Here is a 14678-nt window from a genome sequence, read left to right on the forward strand (position 1 = left end):
ATAATTTTGTACTTTTTAGCTGCTTAGTGACATTTAACATCTCTCTGAGAAATGATTACCTTCTTCAATAATTTATTTAAACTTATAATATTAAAATCTAACTTTAAGATACTTAAAGTGCATTTAATTGCCATTTTTTTAAACATTCACTTTTTTAACAATATAATACAATCTCACATTAATATTATTATAAAATTTATAACGCAAAATACTGTTATATTTTTATTGCTTTTCTGGTAAAAAAACAGTAAAATAAAAAAAAAAAAACAAATTAGTAACTACATTTAGCCAGATAATGGTCTCTTTTTTCGTTAAGATATATATCATAAAATTAAAACCATTATATTATTATATTACGGTTTTAATAAGCATTATTTCAAATTAACATACATAAACTTGTGCACGTCTCCCTGCCTTCGAATCAAAGCAAACTTTTTGGTTTATTTGTAGCCTCGAAACAAAATAAAAATTAAATAATGTGCATCACAAACTCTCTGATTTTAACTGAAAATTTGATACTTTGCTGCGGATTCTACACGATATAATATACCGGAAATTGCCAAGATGGAGGACCAGAAATCGTCTGGAAAAATGAAGGAAACCTGTTACCTGTTTAACATGTTCACGGACCCATCCTTAGAGAAACTTTATCAGAGTTTCAGTGTCAAACAGAAGAGAGCGGGATTAGAGTGTTTCCTTTTAACTGCCATCTTGTTTGATATTTATATGCTGGTGGTGAGTATTTTTTTAGTTTTTTATATTAAAATTCTAAACATAACCACTTTTTATTAATATAATTACTTTTGATTTTTATAGTTCTTATAAATGATTTGACGTATGTATTGAATATTATCTGGAGTTAAGTAAAAAAATTAAAAAAAAGTTAAAAAAGAAGCGAACATATGTTACTTCTTTAGTTTAGTATATAGTATATATATATATATATATATATATATATATATATATATATATATATATATATATATATATATATATATATATATATATATATATAAAGAAATACTGGATATTAGTGACTGTCAATATAAACAAACAACACAGTTGCGGTTGCAGTCAGAAAATTGGCCGTGATGTTAATGAAACACTCTTTTGACTTTTTGTCTAGCTTTCGGAATGGTTTTATTCCTTTTTCAAGATACTGTAATAGGAAGAATATGTAAATATTTATAAAATATCACAATTCTTTAGTGCAACTTACTAGTCGTTGAGATTATTTATAAAAGAATTGACACTCAACATTGATAACACACATATAAAATATAAAATAATGAACAAAATATATTCTAAAATTTTTAAAATTTAGGTAAAGATAGTAAAACTTAGTTTATGGCATATGTTGTTGGTGTGTTTTAACTCTGACACATAGAGAACAGAAAGAAAAAACCCTATGATTAAAAAGTAATTAGGTGTACTTAATATTATATTTCTTTTTAAGAAATACTAGAAGCCCATCGTGGGTGATTTTAATTTTTAAACCTGTCTTAATGGTATGCAACATGTTGTTATGCATACAAGTGTAATTAATGTACAGGTACAATATTTATTTTGGTAATATTGGTAGTATTTTATTTATATGTTTTTTCAGTAAGTAACAATAAATGTTGCTCAGTTTATCTATGTCATGTCATATATATATATATATACATATATATATATATATATATATATATATATATATATATATATATATATATATATATATATACCGCAGACTTCATGCAGTGAATTTATTAACAAAAATGTTTTAATGATTTTTGTTTAATTTTTTGTGACGTATAATGTAGGTTTACCAAATAATTAAAGTAATGCCTTTGCAAGAACATATTTTAATACGAAAAATAAGGTTCCATTCACACATAGAATTGAAAAATGATTCATATTATCTAAACACTGTTATCGACAAAGAAATATTTATGTACTGCTGCGGCGATATCTTTGAATATCATATTGCCATCAAATTCATACTTGTCATTTTATTATACATTTTTGTTGATAATTAAAAATTAATTACATATAATTACATTTAGGTAAATGGTCAATCGTAAAAAATGTTTAAAACATGCGAACATGTCTTCCTTTTGGTCTATTTATTACTGGTTTCCGGTTTATTATCTTCCTAATTAGTGCTGTCTTCTTCTCTTCTTTGTATGTGGCCAAACCATATCAGTCTTTGTGCATTATTAAATTTTACCATGTCTTCCCTTTGGTTGTATTTGTTATTTTATAGTTCATTAGTATTTTATATTCTCCTTGTTCTGTATTTATTGGGCCGTGTATTCTAATAATATATTTTTTCAATAATTCTTAATTTTTCTTTATCTTTTTTCGTAAGACAGAATACTTCCGTTTCGTTTGTTATCACCGGTCTAATTGCTGCTTTATACATCTTTGTTTTTTTTTCGCTCGAGTCTTTGTCTTTTAGTGGGTGATATTTCCAGAACACTCCGTTCCTCCTTTAATTCTTTCGCTTATTTATGCACCCCTTCTATTTTCGCCGTCCAGTAACACCCAAGTATTTAAAGTACAGTATAGCCCAAATTAAACAGCACCGAACTTGTTATTATTTTATTGTTTTAAAAAATACATATTATTGACACTTTATAACATGTTATAAATGAGCTCCTCTACTCTCAAGATAGACTTTATACCGATATTCCAGATTTATTGTAATGTTATAGAATAAAGGTTGCCTCAAGTCCGCGAAGAAGGCTATAACGGCATCCTTTAACTCATTGATGGTTTGTGGTGCCAGTTTAAAAACGGCAGTTTTAGCCATGCCCCAAATGTATGCGTCTGGAGATGTTAAGTCTGGAGAATGTGCAGGATAGGGGAAATCTGTAAATCGTGAAATGAATTTGTTTGGAAAATGTCCCTGAATAAATTGACGAACTGCGACAGCAATATGGCAAGTTGCCCTATCCTGCTGGAAAAATTGGTCTCGAAATGCCAAATTACGTGCACGACAAAATTGACGTAGATCAGGGATAAGGCGTGTAAAATTTGTATGTTCCTCTGTTGATTAAGTGTGATTTAATGCTTGTGCCTACCATTTTCTTCGATAAAGTATGTACCAATAATTCTGGGTCCCGAAACTGCACACCAGACACTTACTTTTGCGCTATATAAAGGAACTTCTTGAACTTCATCTGGTCTGTCAAAGCCCAGAAATCGATTTGTGCAATGATTTATATGGCCTGACAAATGAAAATGTGCTTCGTCTGAAAACCATACATTTTTCAAAAATTTGGGATTTTCACACTGTAATGCAAGAATTCTGGCATAATATTTCACTTTACTGTGATAATACCTGGGATGTAATTGTTGATGTACCTCAATCACATACGGAAATGCACCCAGCTTTGGTGGGTGCTCAGGATTCTTTGCAAGGAAGTTCGTTTTAAGCCAAGATGCAACGCTGTTCCTGTTTGGCTGGCTTTTGGATTTTCCAAGATTCGCTCAAAAACACGTTCATGGTTATCGTTGTTGTTAATAGTCCTGGGACGTCATGAGTTTCCTTTTCATTGGCACAATACATTACTTGTATTTCTAAACTTTTATTAATCTTCAAAATTACAGCATTACTTGTAGAACGCTTATTAAATCGTTATGTGAATTGATCACACACGTATTGCAGACTTTCACTATTACGTCGGCCGATTCCATATGAGCGAAAATAATGATCCACAAGAAACACTTTCTCCTCTGTACTTGACACCATTTTTAACAATTAGGCCTTAATAATTGATTGTTTAAGGATTACTTACAGGTTTATACTAGTTAATTTGAATATGACAGCGCGTACAAAGAGACATCTATGTTTCAGTTTCAGTACTGTTTATTTTGGGCAATACTGTAATTGACCCTATGGAATTTGTTTTCACCTAGTATTATTTCTGTTGGTCAATTTCTTGCACTTATTAAAAATTTTGTTTTATTCTGATTGATTATTAGTCCTTCGTATTTGTTTCTCTTATCAGTGCTAGGACTTCTTCTTCTAGTTTTTGTTTGCCATGCGCTATTAATGCTAGATCGTCCGCGTATCCTATGATTCGTTGAACTTTGAACAATTGTCCTTTTTTAGCTCTAAGTCTCTGATTAATCCTTTTAGTATGATATTAAATAGGGCCGTTGGTAGACTATCTTCTTATCGTATGGTACGTTCTACATATATTAATGTCTTTTGTATCTCCTTCGGTCCTTTATTATCATCCTAGTCAATCTTATTAACTTTGCAGGTACTTCCATTATTTCCATTTCTTTTAATAACTGTTGTCTGTATATGCTGTCAAATGTCTGTTGAAAGTCGATAAACAATATGTGTAGATATATGTAGCTTTTTTCGATCGTTTGCGTTAGTACGTGTATCCAAAAATGATTAAATTTTGTTTTTCACTGCTATATTTTTTAATAAATTCACACACTTCTTTAGTGAGAGTAAAAGAAATGTTTGGTTTATAGATAACAAGAAGGTTCATAACAACTTTATTTGGAAAAATAATTTTAAACAAAAGAGATTCAATACCTTACATACTATATATTACAGTACTTATCTTAGATTTTTTAAAGAAGATAATTGAATGTAAATACATACTCTCAGTTTCCTAGAATTCCTAGTTTCCGTAGAACTCTTCTTGAAGCAATTTCTTTTTCAATCTTTACACAATATTCTTGTTAATAATGTATAAAGATTTCCAAAGACATCATTGACTACATTTAAAAGGTCAGCCTTAAGATTTTAAACAGAAGGATTTTCTTGTTTTGCATATATGGAGATTAGTTTTGTACTTCTTCTTTAAGTGCCATCTCCGTGATGAAGGTTGCATTCATCACTGCTCTTTTAACTTTTGACACTATAGCCCGAAAGAGTTCAGTTGAGCTGCATCCAAACCATTCTCTGAGGTTTCTCAGCCAGGACATTCTTCTTCTACCTATGCTGCGTTTTCCTTGAATGTTTCCCGGCATTATTAATTTTAGGAATTCATATCTGTCATCACGTGTTATATGACCCAAATATTGTAATTTTCTGTCGTTCTCTATTCTTCTTAGTACATCTTCATTGGTTATTCTGTCTGTCCAGGAGATTCTCAGCATTCTCCGATATATCCACATTTCAAATGCTTCCAATTTATTAAAACATTGTTTATTTAAAGTTCATGTCTCCACATCATACAAAAGAACAGAAAATACATAACACTCAAGACCTCGTTTCTACGATTTAGGCTGAGGTCTTTACGATATAATATTTGCTTCATATTATTGAATGTACTTTTAGCCTTTTCTATTCTTACTCTAATATCTTTGGTATAATCGTTTGTTTCATTAATGTTTGCCCATAAATAGTTATAATTCTGAACTCGTTATGTCGTCTTATTATTTACGTGCAGATTGACGTATCTAATATTTTTCTTTGATATAACCATAAATTTTGTTTTCTTTATGTTTAGTGACATACCAAATTCTTCAATCGCTGCAACAACCTTATCTAAAATTCTTTGTAGATCTGTAATATTTTATGCTATTAGTATTCTATCATCAGCATATCTAATTTCACGTGTGGGTAGGCCATTTATTTTTATGTCTGGTACTTCATCTTCCAATGCTTTTTTTAATATTTCCTCTGAGTATACATTAAACAGTGATGGCGACAAGACAGCTCTGTTTAACACCTCTTTTGATTTTTATTTGATTAGTTTTTAAATTATTTATTCTTATGACAGCTTCTTGTTCATAATACAGATTATTTATTATTCTTATATCCCGTGAGTCGATGTTATTTGTTCTTAGTAGTTTATTAACGGATTATGTTTTATTGTATCGAATGCCTTGTTATAATCTAGGAAGTAGACATAGATGTCCTGGTTTACATCTAAATATCTCTGTATTAGCACATTTACTACATAATGCTTCTCTGGTTCATTGAATATTTCTAAATCCGAACTGAGTTTGTCCAATGTCTTGTTCTAACTTTTTATATATTCTACGATGAATAATATTTAGGAACACTTTTACTATGTGGCCCATTAGACTGATGGTACGGTGATAGCAACATTGTCTGGCTTTTCTTTTTCGGTATAGTCACGAATGTTGATAAAAGCCATTCTTTAGGTAATATACCTGTTCTGTATATGATATTAAATAATTTGACAATAACATGTATATTGTAGTCGGCGATAGGTTGCAATATTTCTGTCGGAATTTCGTCTGGTCCTACTCACTTTCTGTTATTTCTGGTCCAGTCTCTTCAACGAAATATTCGTTATTTATTTTGTCTCGTTTGTCGTTAAACAGCTGTTCTATATAGTTTGCGCATACCATCAATTTGTTTTCTGTATTCATTACTGTGTCTCCCTTTTCATCAACTAGTATATTTCGTTTGTGTTCCGGTCTTCTAGTTAATTCTTTTATTTTTCTGTGTAAATTAAAGCTGTCATGTTTATTTTGTAGCATTTCTATTTCATCATATTTTTCTTTTAACCAATTTTCTTTTGTTATTCCAATTTGTCGCCGTATTTCGTTTTGTGTTTGCTGGTACAATGATTTATTTTTGTCCTTATATACTCTTCTTTTATTCATCAAGTTTAGTATTTCGTCCATCATCCAATCTTTTTTCTTTCCTTTGGTTTTGTGTAGATACTTTTTAGAAGGTTCTATTAAGTCAGCCTTTATTTTTTCTCAGTTTTTTTTTATGTTTTCTTCATTGCATTCCCTTCAGTCTGTACAGTGTTTAGACGTTCATTTATTTTTTCTTTGATATTTTCTCTGATTTCTGTATCTCTTAGTGCATTTATATCAGTTCTTTCTTCTTTTGCTGTCTTCTCTATTCTTTTTATTTAATTTTCATATGTGCTACAGAATGTGTTTTGTACGGAACTTTCCAATAAAATTTATACAACTTGATACTTATTTCTGTTACCAGATCATTCTTTAGCCATGTGAAAAAAGTCCATCAAATTGTAGGAAACTATTCAACTAATCTCAAAATTTTACTTTATATTAACGAATGTTTTCATTGTTACAACAAGACATTTTTGTGTAAACAGATTTTATTATTACAGTTTTACAGTCTGAACTCTTTAGAAGTAATTGCGTATACTAAAGTTCATAGAAAATAAATATAAGAACATGTAGAAAATTTTTCATTGTAAAATCCAATAGAATATAACTACGTGGAAAACTTGAAGTTTTACATATTGATCAAATCTAATAGTTAGACTCGCTTCAACTGCTGCATTTTATAGGCGTTTTTAAATAAATTACTAACTAACTAACTAATTTCGTTAAGTTTGCTGAAACGTGGTAGTTTTGCTGACTTATAGTTTCCGCTTTGATGAAAACGTCTAATTTAAAATAAGTAATTAGATATATATATATATATATATATATATATATATATATATATATATATATATATATATATATATATATATATATATTCTTTTACTAGTACGAATGTGGTATGTCCTATTATTTTTTTAGAAAAATATCAATTTTTTGCTGCTTCCAAATGTTTCTTTTGCGAATAATATTTTTGTTAGATGTGTGTCGTCGGCGGACAAAAGCAGACAATTCCAAATTGTAGTTTTTTCAGGAAGCGATAAAAACTATTTTAAAATTAAACGCATGAGTAAATGTAGCTTTTATTAATTAAAATTATGTATATAGGATACATGTATTACAATACAAATTAAAAACAAATTTTGGATTTTGATTGACTTGTCCAGTTAGGTACGTCTTTCTTATTGACTTATCTTATAAAATTCAAATGAAGTGCACATTTTAATATATAATAAAACATAAATATTATATTATTATATTACAAAATAAACATAAAACATACAATTTAAAAAAAACAAAAGCATAAAGTTTAAAATAATTTATTTCTTCATCATCACTTACAAGATCGGGTTGAGTATTTTGAGTTGTAGCATTCGTATGCAAGCCTTGATAAAAACTGTGAAATAAGGTAGGAATTAGAGGATGTAGGGAGATAATGTCTGCTTTTTTCTCTCTAGAAATAGGGACTGGTTGATTAGTTATAATTGAAACTTCCGAAGGTAGTTGACCCCCTCTTCTGTTGAAATCAATAGTTTTAAATGGGCCTTCTCTATTAAGGCTGTCTTTGCATTGAACGACTGCTATGTAATGTCGGATAGTATAATTCAGCCAGAGAAAAACAGGATTCGATCGTATAGGCATTTATTTCGAATTTACATATACAAATGAAAAAGTAATTATCGTTAAGTGCCTACTAAATACAATGTTCGAATACAAAGACTTATTTTAAGTTTATTTATTTCGATAGATGGGTGTGACGATATTCGATATGGTAAAATAAGATACGGCGATCGAGGATTTGAAGTCGTACTCGTACCTCAACGCAGAACGAGTACTTGGACAGGGATAAGGATGTCTATCTAGTTCAAAGCACCAGATAGAAAGAATACGCCAATATCGTTCAACGCACCAGATTGACGCAGCCAGAGGAAGGATTGTCAATCTCGCTCAACGCGCCAGATCGACTGGGTTCGGAAGGATTTGGGACACGTTCAACGCACCTGTCCCCAAGGTCAGATATTCTCAACTCAACGCGTATGGACACTTTTACTGATGTTATGAGGTTATTAAATTGTGTTACCCCCATATGTGCCTCTGTATTTGAATTTTCTTTTGGGGTTGCTATAATATATTCGCACTCGCGGCTCTGGAGTGAGTGGTAGTGCAAAACTGTCCGATAACGGGCTCATTATTTCTGGAATTTCCAAAATGTCTTCCATTTGGTGGAACGCAGGGCTGTTTGTTATTTCGCAGTTTCTGCATGGAGTCAGCGGTTTTCTTCTAATCGGGCTGTCTGGCAAAAGGGGTGTTTTCCATACTGTTCCTGCAATACAGGCGTGTTGTCTTATAACTTGCGGTAAAAAGGGTGGTGGGGATGGTTAAGGTAGTGGTTGAGTTTGATTGGGATTATATGTTATCGTCGTGAGCCGGTTTCAAATCTTTAATGTGAACTTTGTTGACTGTTTTTCCAGTTGCGTCTTTCAACTGAAAAATTACTTTTGATAATACTTTGTGAATAGTATATGGACCGGAGAATTTAGGAGCTAAGTTAGCGTTTAGTTGTTTGGCAGCGTTAGAAATGTTGTAAACCTTTCTCATGACCTTGTCGCCGATCTTTGGTGTCCATTGTCTGCCGCGCAGATTGTAGTAGTGGCTTTGTGATGTGAAAGCTTTGGCCAAATTTATTTTGACTAAGTCGAATGTCTCTCTTAATTTATTCCACTTGCACGATGGTGGGATTATGTCGAATGGATTAGGCGCGTCTACTAACTTACTGGGTATTTCTAGTTCGTGGCCGAAATTTAAATAAGCTGGAGAGAATCCGGTGGAGTCGTGCTTTGCGGAGTTAATAGCAAAAGTCACTTCTGGTATGTACGTGTCCCATTTCTTGTGATTGTTGTCGCAGAATTGGGCTATCATTGTCTTGATTACTCTGTTTGTTCTTTCGACTGGGTTTTCCTGTGGTAAATATGGCGGTATCTCGTGTTTTTCGATGTTAAATTCTTTTAGTAAACTTCTGAATTCTCTGTTTTCGTACGAAGTTGCATTAACTGAGATGAGTTTGGTCGGACATCCGAATTTCATTATTATTTTATATTTTAGAGCTTGACACACAACACTGGCTGTGGCTCGTCTTACTGGGACAATTTCTACCCATTTAGAAGTGTCCTGAAAAACGATTGCGTAGATGTTGCCTTTGCTTGATCTTGGCAGTAGTCCAATCATGTCGGTGGTTACGGTATGCCATGGTCGTTCTGGGATTGAGGTTGAATACATTTATCCGGGAGTTTGTTGTTGTGAAGTTTTGTATATTTGACAGCTGTGACAACTTCTGACGAACTTTACTGTATCTCCAAACATGTTAGCACTAAAGTTTCTGAGGGTTAAACTGGAATATACTGTGATTTCTGCTATATAAAAAAGGACTGCTTCAACTGGTCTGGAAAGACGACCAGAGACAAATAAAGTGAGGTTGGAACTAAATCACCGGCACATTGGACATATCCCATAAGCGATTTTCCTTTTTTTTACACTGGAACTAATTTCAATACTCTGGTACACGGCTCAAATCTCTTATCATAATAGTGATTACTCTTTTTTTAATCTGTCGTACTACAGAGAGTAAATTTCTACCAAATTTTCACAAATTCGCCGGTTTTGACTCAGTTTCAAACCTGCTTTTTCCTTAATTTCTCACGTAGATATGCAGATAGCACTTTCCTCCCGCGTCCCCTACATATCCGTACACACCCCGGAACTAGAATCCCACATCCAGTGTTTGCATCATGTGAGTACAATGATGTGGAACTGTGCACGCCATTAGCTCTTGCTAGTTCTATTGCCTCAATTGACAAGTGGCTCTCATGATTGTCGCAAATTAGAAGTATTCTTCTCTTTTCAGAGGAACCTAAACATTTTATAAAGTGCGGCATCACATGAACGAAATTGGAAGTGGTCATCCAACCTGACTCATGAGCCAAACCCAAGGTCCCGTTTGGTGCTTCATTTATCATGTGGCTCTTGAAGTGCACTCTCGGAAATACTAGAGCAGGAGGTATTGTATTTCCAGCTGCATTTATAAACAAAACTGTAGTAACCAGAGTTCCTCTCTCACCACTTACAGCAGCTGCTACTTGTTTTTTCCCTTTTTGCGAAATCACAGGAGAAGGTTCTTGGTTAGTTTCAGTTTTTGTTTCATCCATATTCCAAATCCTGGATGAGTCACAGAGTTCTGGGTATTTTTTGATTAATTTTTTATAATTATTAAAAAAAAAATTCACATTATGTTCGTCAAAGGAAATTGCACGTGCAATACTGCATCCTTCAGCAGCACGGAGAGATAATCTTGGATGGCGTTTCATAAAACCGTATAGCCAGTGCTTTCCTGCCATTCTTGGAGCTTCCCAGTTTTTATGACACTCAATATTGTTCATTTTGGTCATCTCATGTGCTAGTTTTCGAGTTTTTAGATTGTTAAGACCATAAAACATTTTTGAACACTTAATAATTAAATATGCCTCAAGGTCGTCTTCCTGTTTATCAGTAAAAACCTTCCTAGTGTCGTTTCTTAATTTCATATCGTGTTCGCCATCTGGATTATCCCTAAACTTCTTAACGTACATACCAAAAGTTTGATATTTTAATCCAAATCTTTTAGCAGCATTTTTTATCGACTCACCATCTAACATACACATTCTTTTATAGATTCGGCATCGAAATTTTCTTTTGTTTTTTCTTTCTTCCTATTTTTCACCATCTTCAGACAATCTGCAACAAAGGGAAACCCTTTTTAAATAACTAATATATATATATATATAAATATATATATATGTATATATATATATATATATATATATATATATATATATATAGAAAAGAAATTTAATCTTTGCAGATTAGTTAAATAGTAAACTCTTAAATATTGGGGAAATCTGCAAGAAATACTCTAATGTGTATCAATTGTTTCGCCGAACGTTTTCGCCAAAGAGAATTAATTTGGCTTCTTCAGGGCTGAAAGAGAATAAATTATAATTAGCTACCATATATTATCTATTAAAACATTATTGATCTTACCGTAACTTAGAATTGTAGAGTTAGAATATTAAAAAAGATTCATCAGCATCGTCGAATTTCTCTTTAATAACACTTACTTCTCATTTAATGATAAATTCTATCAACAAACTTTCGGTACCCCTATGGGAGCTAAGATTTCTCCTATCATTGCAACTTACGTTATGGATTATGTATTAGACTCAGTCATTCCTTTACTATCCTTTAATATTCCATTTATTAAAAAATATGTTGATGATATCATTTTGGCTATACCCAATGACAAGGTAGATGAACTATTAGACACTTTTAATGGTTATGACCCCTACATCCAGTTCACTATAGAGAGGGAAGATGGTAATTGGTCCGTCCCCTTTCTCGACATAAGGATGATCAGGGAAACCAACAACATCAAAATAGATTGGTATCAAAAACCGACCCATTCTGGTAGATACCTTAACTACAACTCATACCATAATAATTCTACCAAAGTCAACTTAATCAAACAGATGAAAAATAGAGTAACAAAACTATCAGATCCTTCATTTCATACAAAAAACCTACAAATCCTACAGAAACTTTTTATTTCAAACGCTTATCCAACACCATTAGTTAATAAGATTTTGTTTAATACTATCCATGACGAAGATATTTCACCTTCCTTCGCGACTAACAATGCTGATCCTGATGTCTTAAGTGGGAACCCAGTCTCTGATACTCCTATAAACAAATATTTTTCATTACCATATTTCAAAGATATCACTCCGGGGTTAACAAGGATTCTGAAAAGTGTTGAAAATAGCTTTGGCAATAATAATAACAACATTAAACTTAATGTAGCTTGTAGATCAGCCCTAACAATTAATAATCTTTATTCTAAGATAAAAGATAAGACTCCCATAGATAGGCTTAGTAATATTGTCTACAACATTCCATGTCTCTCTTGCAACAATTCCTACATCGGTCAAACATCTCAATTATTGAAATCACGTATTACATTACACAAAAGTGATTCTCGACTTCACCCTGACCGTTGTGCATTAGCCAAACATGTCCATTCCACTGGTCATCTCATGGACTATACCAACACCACAATTCTCCACCGTGAGAACAATAAATCTAAAAGAGAGTTCATTGAAATGTCCTATATTTTTCTTAACGATTTCTCCATTAATGTTAAGAGTGACATCAAGAATCTAAGCGATATATACCACCTGTTACTTAAATCAGATACCAAGAACAATACTATATCACAGATTACTAATTTGACTGATATATCCATTAACAACTAACATACCTTTATAATTAATTTTCATTAACAAAAAATATATAACATTCCCTTGCTTTTCTTAGATACGTCTCAATAAGATTCAATAATACATGAACAATAATATAATTAAATAAAGAAAATCAAAATAATATTTCCCTTTACTGGGATTTAAATTTATTCGTTTTTTACCAATGAACCTTAACGACATAAAGATTCATACCAATTATAATGAAGTTGTCAGCGCTTGCGTTCTGGCTTAAACAGAACCTCACTTTTAACTATTTAAAATCAAAATTTAGTTATTGCCGACATTTCAAAGAATTACCTCCTTTTAAATGTAGTTGCATTGGGTTTTTCGATTAACCTTGGGTAAGCCTTTACGTGTCAAGTTCGAAGCTACCATACATTTCAATTCTTATAAAAAACTTTTTTTGCACATAGTAACAAAAAACACCACTATGTTACTAGCAAAGTTTTTTAATATTCTAACTCTACAATTCTAAGTTACGGTAAGATCAATAATGTTTTAATAGATAATATATGGTAGCTAATTATAATTTATTCTCTTTCAGCCCTGAAGAAGCCAAATTAATTCTCTTTGGCGAAAACGTTCGGCGAAACAATTGATACACATTAGAGTATTTCTTGCAGATTTCCCCAATATTTAAGAGTTTACTATATATATATATATATATATATATATATATATATATATATATATATATATATATATATATATATATATATATATATATATATATATGCTTGTAAGCACGTTATTTCAAAAAATGTGTCTCTATTTTCCATTGCGTTTGTCTGATAGTGCCCCATACCCTTTTGTCTGAAGGTGCCCCAATCGATGTGTCCAGACTAAATGTAAAAATATAAGCTAAGAGTGCCATCAGTAACAAATGTGAATAGTACATGTTATACAGCAATAAATGGACTTAAAACTGGTAGCAATGTTAATTATCCTAAGTCTTCTCTTCTTATAAAAGCTCATCTTACCTCAATCTAAAAATTTGACTTTCAATCACCAAAAACTAACTTTTCACTTTATGACATGAACCCTTTACTGCACTGTTCTACAGACTGAACTACAATAGTGTGAGTAGTAATGGAATGTTTTGATGTCAGTGTTGCCAACCCGTCCTTAAATTTACCCACAATATCAATGTCTGAAGCTGCCCCTGTCTGAAGGAGCCCCCTTTTCCCCTACTTGTCAAAATGTTCTAAAGAGAAGCATTATTGGAAATTCTGCAGCTAGTGCAAGGCGGCTCTTGATTGATAAACGCAACTCAAAGATGAAAATTGAGAAAAACTTACTCGTTTCTTAATTTTTTTCGGCACTAGCGATTTCTTTATCTCGGTTGTTTGGCCGTATTAATTATTAACCGTTTTAAATACCTTTTTATATGAACTTTCCCCACTTTTTATTTTTTATACTTACAACAACAGTTCACAAATTTTAAGTCTGATTTAAAATATGTATTATTTTAAAGCTTAAACCTTAAGTATATTTAAAAAATGGTAGTTTCGGGCGGTTTCAGCAATAGCTAAACTAACATTAGGACATTTATAAAATTAAGGATATTTTCTAGATGCACTATATTATATTATATCCTTTTTAATTAAGATATACATCCCTTAATTTACATGCTTTCAAATTTAATAAAACATTGAAGAGGGTATTTAAATAATATGGAACATTTTAAAAGGTTTACAGCTTTGGCGAAGTTGGTAACCGGATAATTAAGAACGCTCCCTCGTTTGATAAAACTTC

The 14678-nt window shown here is 31.7% G+C and overlaps 1 protein-coding gene across 1 annotated transcript in view; it reads left to right on the plus strand.

The window, feature by feature from the left end:
• Window positions 1-414: 414 nt before the first annotated feature.
• The window catches only part of Ac3 (Adenylate cyclase 3), a 399292-nt gene continuing 385028 nt past the window's right edge, over window positions 415-14678 (plus strand). Inside the window, exon 1 of the mRNA XM_072532716.1 lies at window positions 415-735. Within this exon, the coding sequence (XP_072388817.1) occupies window positions 565-735 (171 nt within the window). The 5' untranslated portion in view covers window positions 415-564. The remainder of the gene's footprint in view (window positions 736-14678) is intronic.

This window comes from Diabrotica undecimpunctata, chromosome 5 (assembly GCF_040954645.1).
Source record: "Diabrotica undecimpunctata isolate CICGRU chromosome 5, icDiaUnde3, whole genome shotgun sequence".
Lineage (NCBI taxonomy): Eukaryota > Metazoa > Arthropoda > Insecta > Coleoptera > Chrysomelidae > Diabrotica > Diabrotica undecimpunctata.